The sequence below is a fragment of the Desmodus rotundus genome, chromosome 7 (genome assembly GCF_022682495.2).
Source record: "Desmodus rotundus isolate HL8 chromosome 7, HLdesRot8A.1, whole genome shotgun sequence".
NCBI lineage: Eukaryota > Metazoa > Chordata > Mammalia > Chiroptera > Phyllostomidae > Desmodus > Desmodus rotundus.
Genome location: NC_071393.1, coordinates 127,786,289 through 127,806,478, shown reverse-complemented (window position 1 = coordinate 127,806,478; position 20,190 = coordinate 127,786,289). Strand labels below are relative to the sequence as shown.

Below are 20,190 nucleotides of genomic sequence, written 5' to 3'. Positions count from 1 at the left end.
AAGCTTGAACATTCCCCCACGGAAACTATTTGGATGACTCAGAAGGCCACAGCTGTGGGCAACCGGTGATTGGCAGCTCGATCCGACAACCTGTCCACTCGGGCAGGGTTTTCTGGTGGAACTTCAAATCGTCCAGGTGACTCAGCCCCTCTCCAGCTCGGATTTGGTGCCCTGTGACTTCTGGCTTTTCCCAAAACTAAAATCACCTTTGAAAGAGAAGAGATTTCAGACCATGGATGAGATTCAGGAAAACACTATGGGGCAGCTGATGGTGACTGGGAGAACTGTGTGAGGTCCCAGGGTGCCTACTTGGAAGGGGACTGAGACATCATTGTCCTATGTACAATGTTTCTTATAGCTTGTATCTTCTTCAGTAAATGTCTCTATTTTTCATATTACATGGCTGGGTACCTTCTGGACAGACCTTGTATTGACAAATGTTCTTATAATTATTTTAAAAGCACATTGTAAAGGCCAGGCTTTCAAAATTGCTTAAATATAGATCATTTGTTCATATTGTTGACTCTCAAAAATATATATTGATTCATTAAGGAAATGGATGTTTTTTCTCACTGAAAGGAGTGAGTGTGTTAAATACACTGTAGGGGTCTGCCTGCTGCTTACTTCAGTGTTATTTTTCAGAATTAGAGAGTATCTTTCATTATAAGGTTTATGACTTTTGAGTGAATGTATTTGAACTTATAAAAGTCCTGTAAGGTAGGATTCTGAATAGATACTTAGGAAGGAAGACAGGTTTCTTTGATATTTTTATTCTTTTTCTGAGAATTACAGTGAAGAGGCTCCTCCAGTCCAGGGGGAGGGGCCTGGAGCCGCCCTGGACGTTCTCGGTTGGTAACTGGTCCGTGTTAATGTGGGGGGAGCAGACCTTTGATCTGGGGTGAAGGTCCTCACCTGACCTAAGTTAAACCGTTTGTAATCCTTTGAGTGCTCGACCAAAGGTGTGTGTGGGAGTCCTCAGAGGAAACTTAAATGCGTACAGGGTGGGGCAAACATAGGTTTACAGTTGTGCATATGGAAAATAGTAAGTAATCAATAAATGATTACACAAGAATAAACTGTGTTTCGGGTACTCACAACTGCAAACCTACTTTTGTGCCCCTCCCCCCCTTATCCCTGTGCCTGATTCAGAAAGGGCAGCCGAGGTCCTCTGGGGCAGATGTTTTAGTTCCCACGGTGATTCTCTGCCCACCCTCCTTGAGAAGCACTTTCTGGGTCTTACTTACTGGCGTCTTGGCTTCCACTGGATATCAGAAAGCTTCTCCAGCAAGTGCCATTCCTCAGACAGTGTTTTCATCAGTCTTACTACCCATATGATTCTTTTTAAATTGGCCGATAATTACAAATTTGTGGTAATCTTATGCGATGGAAAAGTTGCTTTGTCAAACTCAATCTGGTGTGAGACCGTGGCAGAGAAGGATTGAAAAGTACATGTACAGCAGCCTCCCTCCTGGGTAAATACTCCAAAGAATTGAAAGCAGGAGTTCAAACAAAAACCTGGGCGTAAATGGTCAAGGCCGCATTATTCACGGCAGCCAGCAGACGGACACAGTCAAATGTCCATGAGCCGATGACCGGGTAAGCAAAATGTGGCACTTCTGTACAACGGGTATCACTGAGCCGCGAAGAGGGGTGAGGCGCTGACACCTGCTACAGCATGGATGAGGCTTGAAAACCAAAGGCCTCCGCGTGTGGTTCCATTCACAGGAAAATACCCCAAACAGACGGCTCTATAGGGACAGGTAGCAGGTTAGTTGTTCCCGGGCCTAGAAGGGCAAGCCCTGGGGAGCGACCACCGAAGAGGGGTTGGGGCTTCCCTGGGGATGGTGAGCATGCTCTGGAACTAGGTAGCGGTGATGGTTGCTCACCATCGTGAATGTACTGGCTGCCATAGGTGTGTACACTTTAAATGGCTAAAGTAGTGAACTTTGTGCTAGGTGAATTTCACTACAATGTAAAACGCGTACAAAAAGTGCATTTCATGACCAAGTTTATACATAAAATTTCGAGTCTTCTTTCAGGCCCCCTTTGCTCCTTTCTTTCCTTTAATTCCAAATTCATTGCATAGTTACCAGCAGTTTTTAAGCATTTAAACTGCCATCTAAATGAAACCTTAGTATAAAAATTAAGAGGCATGATAGCTACTGGCGGTCTTGCTGATAATGTCTCCTATTTGATCTTCCTTCCTGAACTTCACCTGAGCTTTCAGCGAATGCAAGCGAGGGTCCCATCTCAGGGGCAGGGCGCTGGTGAGGCGAGGCCTTTCTGACGGCACTCACATCAATGCCTTGTCCGAAGAGTCTCTCTGGAAGGTTGATACCCTGCTGGAAAATGATTTCGTCTATCATGTGCCATCCTCTAGGGGACAAGCACACTAACGGTGCAGGGCAGACACTTCTATAACTTTAGAATCCCACCATATCCAGAAAATGAAGGTCCTCATTCAGGTTTTAGCCTCTAACATTTTTTTTCCCTCAGCTATCGTGAGTGGAGGTAATTCTTGCCCGTTGATGCTCGCAGCAGAAGTTATTAGCTTCTACGACTGCAGCGAGATCAAAATGGAGCTCTCACGGAAGGTTTAGGAAAACAATTCAGGACTCGTTTAGGCCCTGGAAATTGTGTTCTTATGAGATCTTTACCGATGGCTCAGTTGGGGTTGATAGGAGTGATTTAATTTCACATTTTTATAGACGGTTAAAGCCAGTGGGTCTTACTTGAGAATAGTTAAGAAAATTTGCCTTTACCCAGTGATTCTCAGGAACCACTAAGCTAGTGATTGGGTTGCATTGAAGTTTCCTTGCGGTGTTTTAAGAATTTCACTTGGATGAAAGGCTAGCGAAGTTCTCTTCTGGAGCGTATTTATTTAAAAAGGCTCCTTCTCAGGGAAGACCAGCACTCACACCTCATGAGACCTGCTGGTTGAAGTTTCCTCCTGCCACCTCCGGCTGATGTGGGGCGGCCTGTGCCACCTGAGGTGCAGGGCTTCTTTTCCTTCCTTCCTTCCTTCCTTCCTTCCTTCCTTCCTTCCTTCCTTCCTTCCTCCCTCCCTCCCTCCCTCCCTCCCTCCCTTCCTCCCTCCCTCTCTTCCTCCCTTCCTTCCTTCGCTGGAAATGCACTGATATGGATCAGTCCACAAAATACTTCTTGGTGGTTGCCACACACCCCTCCCACAGGCATCACACACTGGCCCGCCCCGGGCAGTGGAGTCACGGAGTTTGGAGAAGCACAGGAGCCTGCATCTAACTCAGGAGAAAAGCGGTGTCTGTCCAGCTCTGAAAAAAGGTCTTTCTTGATCAGCCACAGTCCCCACTTTGCCTTCTGTATTGCACAAGGCCCAGGGTCCCCGAGAGCAGGGCTCCCAGGTGCCGAGTCCCAGAGTGGGGCCATGTAGGACGGTGCCCAGGGCACTCCAAGAAGGAAGACGTCCTAAAAGCTACACTGGACATCATCTTATCATGAATGAAGAGGTTTTTTTCAGGGATTACATCACCTAGGTTGAGTACTGGCCTTCTTTTGGCCAACTTTGGGCTTTGGCACACATCATTTGGGAGGTGATGAAAATATTTGCAGCTCACCTATTATTTATAAGGGCTTTGGAAAAGAGCTGAATTAAAGTTTCAGTTGTTTTGGGTATAAAATATGTTTAGTGTTCCGGAGTGCAACCGAGGACAGTGACATTTGAAGGGCATGAACTTGAGTTTTAAAATTGTTCAAATATCTTAGTGTATCATGCCTTTTTTCTTTTTTTTGCCATCAACTGATATAATTTCACCCCCAAAATTTAACTATGAGTCTTGGAAGAATGCAGAACACAAAATGACAACTGAAAAATACTTATCAGATGGGTGCACAGATGAATGAGCGAGTGAGCGGATGACACAACATCAGTTCACGGCTGTGCCTTTGCCCCTCTGTGTCCCCAGACAATCGCGAGGCAGCTGGCGGAGATCCTGTTGCGGGGCATGTGTGAGCAGAGCTACTGGAACCCTCTGGAGGACCCACCATGCCAGTCGCCTCTGGATGACCCTCTCCGGAAGGGAGCAAACTCAAAAACCTACACCCTCACTCGGAAAGCCCGCGTCTACTCAGGAGAGAAGTATGGCAGCTGATGTTATCATTCATGGGTCGGGGGGTGGGAGGGAAATTTCGGGAAAATTCAAGGATGGGTAGAAGTTCAAGGGCAGATTTTTTTTCCCCCTGAAAGAAAACCAGATGAACAACCTTGTTTACCAACTTAAGACAGATACCTCATTACTTCTCACACTTTCAGTAGGAGTCCGTGCACTGGTGGGGATGTCTTAAGTAGGAACAGGCTCTCATCCCAGCCATCACTATTGGTCTGTGGGATTCCCAGACCATTTACGAGAAGAGCCTCAGCACGAGATTAATGCAGCAGCCAGTGCAGAGCTATTTGTAAGCCAGAGTGAACCTTTTCTCTTTTCTTCAATTCTTTGATCCTTTTCTTTAAAAAATTGTTTTAAACTGAATTAGCTGTGTGAAGGAGAATTAAATAATGTGCAAGGGATTGGAAGGCAATGTCTCTTTAGAACTTCTTAATTATTTTAGGCTTTAAATTTGGGACTTGTTGGCTATGAAGAAAGTGGACCATGGTAGTCTCGGCAGGGGTCTTCCCATTGTGTCACCTGCAAGTAGAGATTAGTTTTACTTCTTTCATTCTAACCTGGATGCCTTTTATTTCATTTTCTTCCCTAATTGCCCCGAGTAGGGCCTCCAGGACAGCGTTGAATAGAAGTGACAGGAGTGGACATCCTTGGATTGTTCCTGGTCCTAGGAAGGGAGAACCATCCAGTCTTTCACCATAAAGTGTGATGTTAGCTGTGGGTTTTCACAGATGTCTTTTGTCAGGTAGAGGGAGGCCCCTGCTCTTACTGGTCTCAGTATTTTTTTTTTTTTAATCATGAAAGGGTGTTTAAGTTAATCAAGTGCCTTTTCTGCATCTATTGAGATAATTGTGTGGGTTTTGTCCTTTATTCTCTTGATGTGATAATATTACATTAATTGATTTTCTGAGCTTAAGCCAACCTTGCATTCTCGGGTGAATCCCAATTGTTGTGGTGTATACTCTTTTTTATGTAAAGCCAGGCTTGACTTGCTAATATTGTTGAGGACTTTTGCATGAATATTCACAAAATATATTGCTCTGTGGTTTTCCTGTGAGGTCTTTGTCTAGTTTTGGTATTAGGGTAATACTGACCTCACAGAATGAGTTGGAGAATATTCCTTTGTCTTCTACTTTTTGAAAGAGTTTGTGGAGAATTGATATTACTTCTTTTTAAAATGTGGTAGAAATCACCAGTGAAGCTGTCTGTTCCTGTGCTTTTGTCCCTGTGTTTTGTTCATTACTCCTTTAGTCTCTTTACTTGTTATAGGTCTGTTCGGACTTTCTATTTCTTCTTGAGTCAGTTCTGGTAGTTTCTGTCTTTCTAGACCTTTACTCTTTTCATCTAAATTATCTAATTTGCTGGTATACAATTATGCATAGTATTGCCTTATAATTTTTTTATTTCTGTACGGTTGGTGCAGTCAAGTCCTCTCTTTCATTCCTCATTTTATAATTTGAGTCTTCTCTCTTTTTGGGTCATTCTAGCTAAAAACTTAAATCAACTTTTCTTGATCTTTTTGAAGAGCGAACTTTTGGTTTTGTTGATTTTCTTTTTGTGTATCTACTCTCTATTTCATTAAGTTCCTTTAGTTTTCATCATCAATTTTTAACTTTCTAGTTTTGCATGTTCACAGTCCTACTTCTGGTGTATTAGTAAACAGAAAACCTGTTGGGTTATACCTGTCTTGGAGCTTCAGTATACCTCAGGAAGGACTATCTGATCAGTCAGTTCTCTCTGGCAAAAGAAGACATTGTCACCAATCCAATTGAGTACAAAGCAAACGTGAGGGGGCAGGGTCCTTCCAGCTCCAGCACACCACCAGGACCACCCAGAACAGTTGGTGATAATAGAGTACAACTGAAAAGCAAGCTCTGCCAGGAAGTCCCACTCCCTGTCACTGGCACCTGGATGTGAAGTGGAAACAGGATGCTCATTCTCTCCCCATCTTGAATTTTGAAAGGAAATGAAATGTTGACCATCCTAGAGAGAAAAGAGGGGAAGTCACATGCCATGGACCTCTTCCTTTCTTCAAGGTCTTTCTGTGAAAAATGTTACTGACTTTTGTTCCCTTATTATTTTAAGTAAGCTTTTCATTGACCAGATACATTGAGAAAAATATACAAATCAAAAGTATAAAACATGACACTGGTAATCAGGATGCTCACAGAAATGGTTGAGTATGGTCGCAAAATAGAGGAAGAAGTGAAGGCTATGCAAAGTGAAATAAAGGAAAATGTACAGGGAACCAACAGTGACAGGAAGGAAACTAGGTCTCCAATCAGTGGTTTGGAGCAGAAGGAAGAAATAAACATTCAACCAGAACAGGATGAAACAAGAATTCAAAAAAATGAGGAGAGGCTTAGGAACTTCTGGGACAACTTTAAACATTCCAACATCCAAAGCATAGGGGTGCCAGAAGTAGAAGAGGAAGAACAAGAAATTGAAAACTTACTTGAACAAATAATGAAGGAGAACTTCCCCAATCTGGCAAAGGAAGTAGACTTCCAGGAAGTCCAGGAAGCTCAGAGAGTCCCAAAGAAGTTGGACGCAAGGAAGCACACACCAAGGCACATCATCATTACATTACCCAAGAGTAAAGAGAAGGAGAGAATCTTAGAAGCAGCAAGAGAAAAGGAGGCAGTTACCTACAAAGGACTTGCCATAGACTATCAGCTGATTTCTCAAAAGAAACCTTGCAGGCAAGGAGGGGCTGGAAAGAAGTATTCCAAGTCATGAAAGGCAAGGACCTACATCCAAGATTACTCTATCCATCAAAGCTATCATTTAGAATGGAAGTGCAGATAAAGTGCTTCCCAGATAAGGTCAAGTTAAAGGGTTCATCATCATCAAGCCCTTATTATAAAGGGACTTATGTAAAAAGAAGATGATCAAAACTATGAATAGTAAAATTACAACAAACTGACAACTATCAACAATTGAACCTAAAAATCAAAATCAAAAACAAACTAAGCAAACAACTAGAACAGGAACAGAATCACAGACATGGAGATCACATGGAGGGTTATCAGTGGGGAGGGGGCAGGGGGAGAAAGGGGGGAAGGTACAGGGAATAAGAAGCATAAATGGTAGGTAAAAAATAGACAGGGGGAGGTTAAGAATAGTATGGGAAGTGGAGAAGCCAAAGAATTTACATGTACGACCCATGGACATGAACTAAGTTGGGGTGGGGGGGAAGGTTGATGGTGGGAGTGCAGGGCAGAGGGGAATAAAGGGGAGAAAAAATGGCACAACTGTATTAACATAATCAATAAAATATTTTAAAAAGTATAAAACATGATGAAGTTTTACCAAGTGAACACATGCATGTGACTAGTATCCAGATCAAGAAGCAGACATCGCTGGAACCCTAAGAGCCCTCTCAGTGCCCTCTCCCAATGCCCACCCCTGCCCACCTCCGCCCACCCCAGCCCAAGGCGACTCAGCCCTGACTTCCAGCACAGTGATGAGTCTGGCCCATTTTTGAAATTTGTACAAATAGAATCATACATTAACAACTTTTTTGGTCTAACTTCTTTTTGTTCACTTCTTTTGTCTAACATGTTTGAGAGATTTGCCTATACTTCTGCATGTAGTAAGAGTCTGTTTTCATGGCTGCATAGTATTCCATCGTGGTAATACAGCCCGGTATGTTGACCTAGTGTACTTGCGATGGGCTTTTGAGTCGTTTCTCATGTGGGGCCCACAGGAGCAGTGCTGTGAACATTGCGCACACGTCTGTTGGTGCACGTGCGTGTGCCCGTCAGCCAGGCGTATTTTCCTTTCATTGTGTTCCTCCTTGTAAAAAGTATGTGAGGTGGCTTAGATAATTAAAGGCATGTTTGACTTCAAAATTAGCACAGAATAAAGAATGTGATTAAAAGCCACTCTTGTGCCAGGAAGTGAATGATGAAAAGATTTATTGAAAACTGGGAGTGCTGAACTTTGTGTGGGCCTAGGAGGAGAAAGTAATGATTGTGGAGTACTAACTCTAGGTGTGAACATCCCGGGCGCCAGTGCCGTGGTCTTGGGTAGAATGAAGACGCTGTTTAAAGTGTAAAGACGAGGGATGATAGGTCAGGAGACCTACGTGGCAGTGGAGCGGAGCTGGGTGAGCGGCCAGCTGTGACGCGGTGGCCGCTCTGTCCTCAGCCCCAGTGCACACAGGCCACCTGCGTGTCCTTGTGAGTTGGCCTGTCCTCTCAGCAGGAACACGAAAGCCCTTGTGCAAGGTGAAGTGCTTTGTAGGATTCACCCAGTCCAGCCACGGCGCAGGTCAGCAGACGGGGGCTGATCCAAGTGAAGGGCCTTTTCCCTTTGTCATGGGGGGATTGCGACCAAATGTGTAGACAAAAAAGGGGGAGAATTATGTAGAAGCCTGGGTCATCTTCCGATTGGACCAGCTGACCCCTCGTAGTCTGGAGGCACTCTCCATGCTCAATTTGAATCCTCTTCTCTTCTCTCGGAACCCCTGTCCTTCCACACAGACCTGGGACTGGCAGTGTTTTCTGCCGGGGCATGCTTAACAAACAGTGCGACTTGGGGTGCAGGCGGGGCTGCAGCCTTCGTTGGCATTGATTCTTCAGCTCTTCTCTGGCTGGCTGTGGATCAGAGGCTGTAATTCTCCAGGAATTCCCTAGTGGTGGCATAGCCAGGCATATTGAAGTGATAAAGACACCATTACAGGCCTTGGAGTTGATGTCATTATTTACAAGTGAACTTTCTGGTGGGTGAGAGGCACTCAAGGCCCTCCTCACACCTAAGCAGAGTCTGCTTTGACTCCTGGATGGTACCCTTGACCTTAGGACATCCAACCGGTCATTAGCAGTGCAATAGCTAAAGATGACAGAGAGATGAAATGCAGTTGGAAAAAGTTGGATTAATTTCTTTTGTACTATTGCTTCCACCACAGACGGTGATGTTCTTTACCTGTCAGGAAAGGTTTTAAGAAAGGGCTGTTATTAACTGAGAGCCTTGGCAAGATCATGATTACTATTTATAAATGGCAATTCTCGCCCCGGTTCCCTGTGTCTTCTGTAGAATCAGGTAATGAGTTGGTCAATTGGTCCAAAGTATGAAAAGGAGCACCTTCCCTAAAGGTCAGCCCGCGAATTGGTCCCCTGGCCAGGATGAGACCGCAGCCCGCCCTTTCTGCCCCCTGTGCTGCCTCCTCCTCCACCAGCCCCCAGTCCTGCTCACAGGAGCTTGTCCTCACTGCCCACCAATCCCCATTTTCTCCCTGTCCCTTTGCCTCTCCCATCCTACCCTTCAATCAGCTCTCTCTGGGTCAGGGCCCCAGTTTTCCAACTCCACAAGGCTGAGGTCTGAGTACCCCGGGACCTCCCCTGAGCTTTGGGCCCCACAAGGGCAATGTCACCAAAGGAAGTCCCCAACAATTTTGACTTTGAGCCCTGAGCTCCATACTCCCCTGAATAGGGAAGAGGGAAGGAATGGCCAGAAATGGGTCCAGAGAATCAATAATTATTGAGGGGGCATGCCAGTGTGTAGTTTTTTCAGGCATGTCTCTTAAAACTACCCCTTCTCCCTCCCTGCCCCCACCTGCCCCCGCCAGCCCCGAGAGCTTGCAGAACTCCTTAGTCTCATCTTGCCTGGAAGGGAAGAGGAAGTGGAATTAAAATCAATGTGCTACCAGTGAGCAGCTCTGGTGAAAATAACACAACCTTGCATTTAAGCAGTCTGGATGGCTCTAATGGAATTGGGAGATTATCCGTGGACTGAATTGGCTGGTATTAAATCACAGTGAGCATGGGCTCTCTCTCTCTCTCTTTTCCATTAGTCTGGACCATGCAGATCTGGCTAGCCATGAAAAAGTGGTTAATGGTCCTGCTTTCTTGTAAGGTCCCGATCGCATGTATGCACAAGCCAGGATATGGGGAAATGGTGCTGGGTGGGCACACTCACACACACACAAGCGCCCTTGATTCAAAGCTCGGAGGCTCTATTTGTGAATTTAAGGGGAAAGAACTGTTCCATCTTCTGAAAACCCAGAGCCGCTCAAGCTGCCTCTTTAAGGAAGTCGCTGCCGATTCCAGAATCTCGCTCCTAGCGTACAGGCCAGCCTTTCCCCCAAATTGGAGCCCTTCAAGAACAGTAGGACGAATTCCACAGGCAGTTTTCTCTCCTCCAGGGAAGTGAGAGTTGTAAAAAGAGCACCAGGCACTGTGGTTTTTCTGTCTCGCTTTTCATGGTCCTTTGATACAACATAAGAGTTGCCAGCACTTCGAAGAGAGCAAGTATTTATAATAATTTGGAAAACTTTTTTATTTCGCCATTTTGGGGAGAGATCATTTCCTCTCTTGAGTTAAATGATTGCAATATGACCCCTGGGAAGATGTAAATTGAGTCTTTATTCAGCCCTCTCTGAACACCCAGGAGGCTCCTGCAAGCAGGCTCATTTTCATCGCACTCACCCCTCTTCCACTGCATGAAAAGAGTGGAGTTTGGCCCAGTTGGTGAAAACACAGTTCTACTCAAAGGATTCTGCAGCTTCAGAACAGGAAAAAATTGCTGTGTCTTAAAACGCTTAAAGCATATAGAGAATGGATATTTGGGTTGTGTTTGGTTTTTATTCTTCTCTAAGCCCGAGCAACATTGAGCTTAAAAGCTTTAAAAAAAAAAATCCAAAATGTTAGAATTCAGCCAAATTCCATAAAATTCATTAGTAAGACAACTAGCTCTTGCTACCCCATAAGAAACACGTGGTCAAGTAGGATAGCTCTCAACATTCTTACAGTATTCTAGAAATTATTCAAACTCTAAAACTGCTTCCAATCTCTCATCTCGTCTGAAGGACAATATAAGATATGCCAGTTAACAAGAAAGAAGAAGAGTTCTATTGACTGAAATGTGCGATTTCCACCTCCATAATGGGTTTAGGAAAAAGCTGGTATTATTAAGATAATGTCAGTTAATAGCGATCTAAATTTCTGCCTCTATAATAAGCATGTATGTTATTTGGGCTTTTAAATTGGTCTTCACAGCTTCACCTCACTCTGTTGCCTGCTATTAAAATGCAGAGTTAGAATGTATGCATTCTGTGGATGACCATAGAAATAAGCCTGTTAATTTAAGTGTTTCGATTATAGACTACTTCTCACCGGCTCTCGGTGAAAACCTTGACGCTTCTAGCCTTTTGTTCTGCTCGTAGTCAAGCACTTTGTGTCATTTGAAATTGCCGTATATCAAAGTTGATTTTCTTTATACAGCATTTTTTGTCCTCAAGAAAATACCGAAGAAGCCCTGTTGTTATTGCTGATTAGTGAATCTATGGTAAGTTGATGTGTTTTTGCCTTTTCCTTTCCCCTCTTTCTGCAGTCCCTTTTTTATGTGGCTGCTCCATCGGTGTGACGACTCTTTTCCTCGGGAGGAAAATAGGGGGCTCCCCAGGTGGGAAAAACATTAGAGGTCTAAAAGGAGGGATGTTTCTTGGTTCTTGGACTCAGTAGCATATTCCTGGGTCACCCTGGAGCTCGGACAAGCTTCTCTTCCCTTAGCAGCCAGCAGGCATCTGAGTTTATTCCTTTGTCCACCGAGTACTGCTGGAACACTAACACAAGTGTATGCCATAGGTAAACTGCAGCTGAAATGGCCACCGAAGGGACCTCACAAGGGGAGAGAGGTCCCCACATGGTAACCTTTGCGAGCCTTCTCGATTTGCCTTGGTGGGAGGGAGAGTTTGGGGAGGACTCACCTGTATGTGTGAACCTGTGGTGTGTGTGGCAGGAGCCAGATTGCCCCGACCTTGTACGCAGGTCCCTTTGCCGAGTCCCCGCCTGCTCCCCGGGCATTGCCCAGCCCCAGGCCGCGCGGTCACCATTCCCAGGCTCTGCTCCTGGGAGGGTGTTTTTGCCAGGCCACTGCATTCCTCTAAAATGTTTTCTTAGTATTTGTCCAGGATATCAAGTTTTAGGTCTAGAAACCCAGCATTTAATGGGTTTCTACTCTGTGTATCATTAGGCGTGATGGCCCTGCCTTGAAACTTTCAGGAGTAATATGTGTTGTAGGGGTTAATACCTTGGCAGGTCAGCGTGTGGGTGGAACATGTGCGTGGGGCAGGCTGCTGGAACTTGAAAGGGCCTAGAGGCCCTCACGTCCATTCACTCATTTTTCACATGAGGAACTGAGGCCCCAGGCATGCACAGCGGGTTCGTTGTGCGGTGGTCTCCCCAGTGGATCATACCGTCCCCTCCCACGTGTCCCACCACACCTGGCAGGCAGGAGGCCAGAGGAGGAGAAAAGGGAACCCTAGGAGAAGTGTGTCCCTTCTTGCCCAAGCACACAGATTAGATGCAGGCCTGAAGTACCCTCGGGTGAGAGAGGCTCAGAAGGGGAGCACAAGAACGCGTGTGTGCCGAGTGAAGGGCGGGTCAGGAGAGCTCGGGTTTTCTCGTTCGGTGACAGCACCCAGAGATGTTTACAGGAGCGAGACTGCTTGAGTTACCACTTCTCTTACTTGGAAGCCCTTTGACGTCATTGGCCTTCCTTCCTCTGAAGGAGACAGGTTGCCCCGTTGGCTCATCTTTCCTTGACTGTCAGCTGGTCACTTAGCACGGTGTCATTTACTTTCTCTGGTCTGCCCTGGTGTGTTCGGGGAAAGCGTGGGTGTGAGCAGGCTGGCACCGGCACCCGGCGATTTCTGCATCCGCGCGGGTCTCGCTGCGATCAGTCATCGGTGCTCTGACGGGGCAGCTCACGGCGGCCTCCCTGCTACCATTCTCGCATGCCATGTGGACTCTTCACGCTCAGCAGTCATGTTTGCTTTGGGCCAACCTGGCTGGTTACGTTGTGAAAGTTCTGGAAGCGTGGTGACCACACCCCTTCGATTCCTTGGACAGTTGACTGAAAATATTGAATTCCGTTGTCAGAACACGTGCTCCAGTTTGGAGTTTGGAAACCTCCCCCCACCCCCTCCATCTCTCCTGCTCCTTAATTGAAGTGACAGGAACTAATAAGGCTCAGCGTTGAGATCCCTTTGAGATAGTCAGATTCGGCTCTGTGGCATTTAATTTCCAGAAAAATCTCTTCACGGGCTGGTGAAATCCAATGGCATCAGTAAATATGAAGGATGAGCTTTCCAACTAAAATGATTATGTTCTGTCTGTAAATCATTCCATGATTTTATGGGTAGAAACCTAAGTTAAGTTGCCTTCGAAAGCCGTTTATTCTTATTCCTTGATTCCTTGATTGATTTTTCAGTTTTTAGACAGAACAAGAAGATGCTCAATTGGTGTTTGGGAAAATTGTATTCTTTGTTGGTTCTGATGTTCACTTAGAAGAGTAAATTTGTCCATGGTCTCTGCACCTACAAGAGCTCATTGGGAATTGTACTGCTTTCTCAAGTCAAATTAGGCTTCCTTAGGAGAAAGGCGTTAACAAAACCACATTTGCACAACCAGAAGTGACACTGGATTCTGGGATATTTATTATTTGTGGATCTGTTTGAGGTTCTACACAGAACCTTTTTAATCAGAAGATTGCCATAGGCTTTCTCTAAACATTAAAAGAAATACATTTGGCATAACTTGAAAATTTCTTTTAAATACTATTTTGTTTTGTTTTGCTTCTCTACTAGGCATCGGTCTCAACATGGAACATTTATAGCAAATGAATAAAATGAGACCACTCACAGCAATCCCTGTTTCCCTCCGAGCTCCTTGCATTGGCTTAAAAGCTGCTCCTAACAAGAAAAGCTTAGAATGAAGTCTTCAAAAGCAGACTTATCTCCATGAGAGATGACTCACTTTGTAGGAAGTGGCCTGTCTTATCCATTCTTATTTGTCTTCTGACATTCAAGAACAGGGAGTCTTAAAGTGAGCAAGTACTGATGGGCGGCCACGAGCAAGTGCCTTGGGCTCACAGAAAGCAAGCATTTTGTCTCGTTAGTGAGAGAGAAGGGTGTGCGTGGCCTTTCTGACGTCAGGCAGGAAGATAAACATCAGCCTGGCTGGACAGGTGCCCCTGATGCCTCGTGGGACCACTTTCCCAGGAAAAACTGAGGGTCCCCTTCTGTGCCCCTAGGGGCGGATAGATCTGGAGACTTCCGTTAATTGGCAGGGGGAAAAAAGACAGGCAAAATCTGACTTCGCTGGTTCTGAATTCCCTATCAGGGAGAAAAGGAAAATGAGCAGTGGTTAGAGTCTCTCATGCATGCGTTTTGTCTGGAGGAATCTGTGGAGAAATTACATTGTGATTTCTAGATAGATGAGACTCATAAGCCTGCGTGTGCCTGCTGTATTTCTCTGCTAAGCAGCGGAGATGTGAAACAGACAAGGTGTTCTTTTGAGTCCTCCGCGGTAATGTCTTTAAAACAAAAGTCTGTTGGCTCCCCGCTGTCTCTTGTACATCTGTTTTGTGCTTCCCTAAACAAGATTGATCCATCTTTGTAGTCTGTTCCAGTGAAGATGTCATAAAGGGATTTGAATGTTGCTTTGGTGGTGGAGGAAAAGTATGGCATGTCTCTGTAGGACCGAGGGACCTGATGACACCATTTGGTGACGGGAAGTGTGGGGCCAGGGGTTCTCTCCCACCCTTTCACGTGGAGCAGAGGCAGGGCCAGCATGTGAGGAGCGGCAGGGCCCAACCTGATGGAGGATTCTGCTGCCAGAGCATAGCTGTGCCTGTCCTGAGGCCTCCTGGGAGCCTGAGCCCAGGGGAAATCACCCTGTGGTGCGCTGGCCCTTGCACCCTCCTGCCCACACCTGTCGGCAGGCACACGTGTCTGCAGGATCACACCTCCAGGCCTCCACCGTCTGGAGAACACCATGTACCACGTGCCGTGGTGCTCTGGGGATTTTGAACAAACAAGCAGAGGTGACAGGCCCCTCACTCATTCCCACCCCTGCCTCCAAACCGTCTGCAAGCTGCTAGGGGCAGGAGGGCCTCCTAGACGGCTTCTCCACACAAGGTGGTGGCTGCGTGCGCGGGCTGGCTCACCATCTGCTTGTCTCTTCCACGCTGTTTCCAGGCCAACCGGGACGCTGTGCTGAGCAGGATACCCGAGCACAAGAGCGACCGCCTCATCAGTCTACAGAGCGCCTCGGTGGTCTATGACCTGCTGACCATTGCCCTGGGAAGAAGGGGCCAGTATGAGATGCTGTCGGAGGTATGGCCCTTGAGTCTGGATGACCCCCAGGCGGTGGGTGGTCCTGACCCCCACTCTGTCACTGGCAGCCACGTGACTTTGGGCTTAGCTTTGGTTTCCTGCACTGTGAAATGGACGTGGGGCTAAGTGGTTAGGTGGTGGAATTCCCTGGCGGTCACTTCCTGCTAGGTGTCCAAACACCGACTGGCCGTGAGTGTGCATGTGAGGGAAGGCAAGCATTTCTTTAGCAGTTTCTCTTTTAGTGTAATTTCCACCATAACCCAAAATCTTTCATCTGTGATGCCAATTCCCTTATAAAATAGGTTGTATTTTATTTGAAGTATCAAGATGTAACTCCTGCTGAAGTGGCACGTCAGGCACGGGGCACGACCCAGCGAGCAGTGCGGGCTTTAATGTGAACGGCATCTTTGTTTAGGGCCTTTCCCTGTTCAGAGGAGACCCCAGTCGAGTGCAGGTCTAGTGCAAGCTGCTGTCATCTCCTTCCCTCAGTCCCCCAGAAACCTTTCGGGGGGAAGCCTGACTGTGATTTCACAGTGTCAGAGAAGCTCATTCATCTGGGGCCGTGGTTATGCATAATTGAGTGGCTGCCCAGAATACCAGACTCTACGATGGTGGGGTTTAAATACGTAACAAGATCACTTTATCTTTTCTCCGGTGGAGTGAAAAGAAAGAAAGAAAACAACTCATTTTGTTAACTGCACTTTTCCTTGTTATTAATCCTTCTTTTTCTAAATTTACATGCGTTGCAACAGCCTCTGGGCAGGAGGACAGGGACTGACACACAGTAACAGACCGGCTGAAATCAGATAAGCACCGACTCCCCCCCCCCACCTGCTGGAGCAGCGCCACGTTAGGCAGGAGCCTCGGGAGCAAATGAGCCTGCGTGGCTCGGATCTTTTTTTAGCCTTTGGTTTGGTGACTATACAGGGCAGCGGTTACTCATTCTTCCAAAAAAGCCCCGCACAATCCAGCGAGATAAGGCAATGTGTCCTGATGTCCCTGTCACACCCGGTACGCCCCACACCCCCTGGGACGCTGCCCAGGCTTGGGATTGGCCCAGATTTGTCACCGCTGCGGGTGCTTTGGCTTCTTGGGATCCTCGCCTCCTGGCCAGCCTGGTTCCTGTCCACTCTGTCCTCCACGGAGCCCATCTGCAGGGACGGTGCCACCCAGCCCGTGGGGGGAGTTCATTGAAGATGAACCACTGAACACCTCTCTGGGTCCAGGGCTGAGTATGGTTCACACGTCTGCTTTCATCCCATCCTGTAGCCACCTAGCCTTCCCCAGTTTGAAGTGGGCCCACATCTGAAACAGGTGTGAGTGGCCTGAGGTGGCTGCCTTGGTCACAGACTGGATGGCCCCCACCCACGGACTTCTCGTCATGCCAGGAATGACTCCAGGGGGACAGCCGTCACCTTAACAGCATTCCTCTGCAGGCCAGCCACTCCCTGGCGTGTGTTTCCTCCTGGCCCGGAAGGCTGGGACCTTGTTTTCACCCAGATGACTTTCAGCCTGATGTCACATTTAGCTTCCATCTTGTGCTGATGACCTGACGCCCGAGTCCCCAGGTAGTCCGGGTGGTTGTTGGAGCCTCTGCCATTCAGAATTTCACAGCACGAGTCCCATTGAAGATGATGGCAACATTGCCAGAGGTGCCCTGGAAGGTGCTAGAGGGGTAGGGATGGGAAATTTATCACTGGCTATTCCTTGAAGCCTTTTGAATTTTGTACCATATCTGTATTTTACCTATTGAAACTGTAGATCAGTTGATAAAATAGAGGGCATTCACATCTCCAACACAGGTGTTTGCAGCCCCCTGTTTGGGACCAGGGGCCGTGATTCAGGCCAGGACACGTGAGCCAGGGCCTGGCCCTGCCCGAGAGCAGCTCCCCGTCTGCAGGGAGGCAGCCTGGTGGCAGGCCACTGCCGGCTGGCGTGGCTGGTGCTGAGGTGGGCTCCCGCAGGGTCCACATCAGCAGTGAAGGGTCTGAGTACTTGGCTTCACCCTCTCTTGCTATTTCTACTTAGTTTGCAGCTGGAACTTTCCCCTGCCAAGCAGTTGATGGCCCAGTTATCTCAGCTCTCAAAAGTCAAACAGGAGGTGTTGTAGGCGAAAGGTGAACATGGGGGCCACCTGGAGACAGCGGCTCCATCTTTGGAAGGCTCGGTCCCTGAAGATTGGGGCTCAGTCCACCCTGGCCGAGCACGGGCCTTCTGTCCCTCGGTCTCAGGCCATAGCTTCCTTACAGTGTCCTCCTCCCCTCCTTTGCTGGGCTTTTCTTTTTTCCTTTCCTTTTCCCCTGCCTTTTCATTTTTCTTGAGACTTCAGATTAAAAGGCTAACTGGCCTTTAAGAATCCATATAATGTGAACTTAACCAAGCATGCCAGCTACCAAGCTGCGTCCGGCCTCGATGGATTTACCTACTTTGGGTATTCCGTGTAAATGGAATCATGCAGCATATGACCTTCTGAGTCCGGCTTCTGTCACTTAGAACAAGGTTCACCCGTGTTGTAGCATGAGTCAGCGCGCCGTTCCTATTTTATGGTTGAACAGCACCGCATGGGCTGGATATGTCACAGTCTGTTCACCCGTTCACCAGCTGACAGGCTTTTGGCTGTGGTGGGTGGTGCGGCCGGGGAGGGTAACTGGAGTTCCGCCTTCCTGTACCACGTCCCTGGGCCCCGCGGAGGTCAGCGGTTACCACTGTTGTCGTGCGGCGTGGTGGTCTATTACTTTCCCGGTCTCATCCCTGCGTCCTCACTGATCTTTCTAAAACACAGGACGGCCCGCGCCCTTCTGTTAAACATTTGCTGGCTCTTCCCCGGGCCCTTCTCTTTTCCTCTCTTTTTATTTTGTTTTGTTCTACTTTTTATCCCATAATGAAGTTGACTTCATTGGTTATGTTTCTGCCACAGGCAGCAGACCCGCAGAGTCCTAGAAGAACCAAGCAGTACCTTCAAATATGGAAAAGAAAGTAAAAGTCACGTGGAACCCCTCTCTCCTGAGATAGTTAACTACCCATTGGCATTTTAGAAACCATCTTTTCATGTATCTTTTAACGAATGTAAATTTGTATAAGTTTCAAGGGATGGGATAGTATCATCCATGTTTCATTGTGGGTATTTCCAATCACTGTTCTCCCTTCCATGGGTACCCCGTCCCCTCCCTGCCTCCGTTACCCCCACCCCAGGCCAGCGAGCTGCGCGTCCCGGGCACAGCCCGAGGAGGCTTGGGTCTGCGTTCCCCATCTGCTGTTTGCCAGTTGTGTGATCCTGGGAGTTACTAACCTCTTATGCCTCAGGTCTTCCTCCCGTAAACGAGGGATAATGATCACACCTGTCTCATTCATAACTGGGATTATTCACTAATCCACGCAAAGCGCTCAGAACAGAGCGCGCGGAGCTCGGTGAACGGTGAGCTTCTGCTCAGTTCCTACCACGGTATCCCGGGGGCTGCAGGCCCCGGGGAGGCAACGACGCCCACAAAAATTTGGGTTCTAACAACTTGCAGTCTCGTTAGGGTGGCCAAATAGAAACACATGGAAAGATGACTAAGCGGACCCTTGAACAGTGTGGGTTTGGACTGTGGGGTCCACTTACATGTAGGTTGTCTAAAATAAATACCTGTACTGCTTTCCACCTGAGGTTGGGAGATCGCAGACGTAGAGGGCCAACTGTGCGTATCGTCCACGCCATTTAGTAGAGAGACTTGAGCATCCGCGGATTTTGGAATCCACAAGGTTTCCTGGAACCAATTTCCCACAGATACCGAGAGACAGCTAAGTTTGGGGGAGTCAAAAGCTTTATGTAGGTTTTTGACTGCAACCCCACATTGTCCAAGGGTCAGCTGGAATAGTGAAGACCGGGTAGCGCCAGGCACGTTACCTGCAGCAGATTCGCAGGTCAGGGTGTTAGAGAGAGGCTGTAACAGGTGATGCATGAGCTGGTTCTTCGAGGCCTGATGGGAATTACAGAGTGTAAGGGTGAGGGACCCCCTTCATCACCGAGATCATGGAGGTCTGAGAGCGTTCGGCTTGAGGGTGGGAGAGGGAGCGGTTGGGGGGGGCGGGGGGGTGGTAAGTAAGAGAGAGAAAGAGCCAGAACATTGTCAGACCCCAGCGTCTTGGTGCAGACACTTCGGGCCCCTTGTGGATGTGATCAGACCACGCCCCCTGGCTGGCCTGGGCACAGGCCCTCTTTGCCTCAGCGACACTGCACAGGTCTTCCTGTGCACGGGCGGACCCCTGTGTGAACAGAAGGTTGGCACCCGCAGGGCCACTGAGAGAGAAGAGGCCTCACCTCCTCCTTGCTGTGTGCTCGTGCTGTCCTTCCTCCTCTTGTCCCCAGCCAGCGTCCACACTTCCACGTCCGGGCATTTGTGCTTCTCCTGCCACCCCCCTGGTTCCCCTTGGCTGACCTGAGCCCTGAGGTGCACTGCACACCAAAGGGGACAGGGTGGCGGTGCCTCTGCTGTGGTTCCTAGCTTGTCTCCTCATCTTCCATCCTGCTGTCATTGACACCTTTGGGTGGGTCACGCAGTGCTGTGCAGACCCAGGCTCTCAGCAGCTGTGCTCACAGGAGGAACAGAGCCACTTTCGCAAGGAAACCGTCCTCTCTGTCTCTTTCTGCAGTTGTATTTACTCAAGATGGAGGCCCCGTTCCCATCTCAAGACTGGCTGTGTTCGTGTCTGTCCACAGAATGCTGTTCTTTCCCCGGGGCACGGTGCAGCCAGAGGCAGCAAGGAGCGCTGCACAAAGGGAATTCAACCCAGAGGTTTACCGAGTCCCCCTTCTGACAGGTTTCAATATCAGCACAGTGTTTACCGCTGCTCCAGGGCTGTGAGCTTTCATGTTGTTTTAAAAAGACTAATTGTGAGCTCTGCTGAAAGGTTTGTGTAGGAAGGAACCCTTTTCTTCCCCCTTCAATT

At 47.8% G+C, this 20,190-nt stretch overlaps 1 protein-coding gene across 3 annotated transcripts in view; it reads left to right on the top strand.

Annotated features, from left to right (window-relative positions):
* TTC7B (tetratricopeptide repeat domain 7B) overlaps positions 1–20,190 on the top strand; it is a 215,390-nt gene that overhangs the window by 89,359 nt on the left and 105,841 nt on the right. For all 3 annotated transcript variants that reach the window (XM_053928133.2, XM_053928134.2, XM_053928135.2), the window contains exons 7-9: positions 3,942–4,114; positions 11,366–11,429; positions 15,124–15,261. In XM_053928133.2, the coding sequence (XP_053784108.1) occupies positions 3,942–4,114; positions 11,366–11,429; positions 15,124–15,261 (375 nt within the window). The remainder of the gene's footprint in view (positions 1–3,941; positions 4,115–11,365; positions 11,430–15,123; positions 15,262–20,190) is intronic.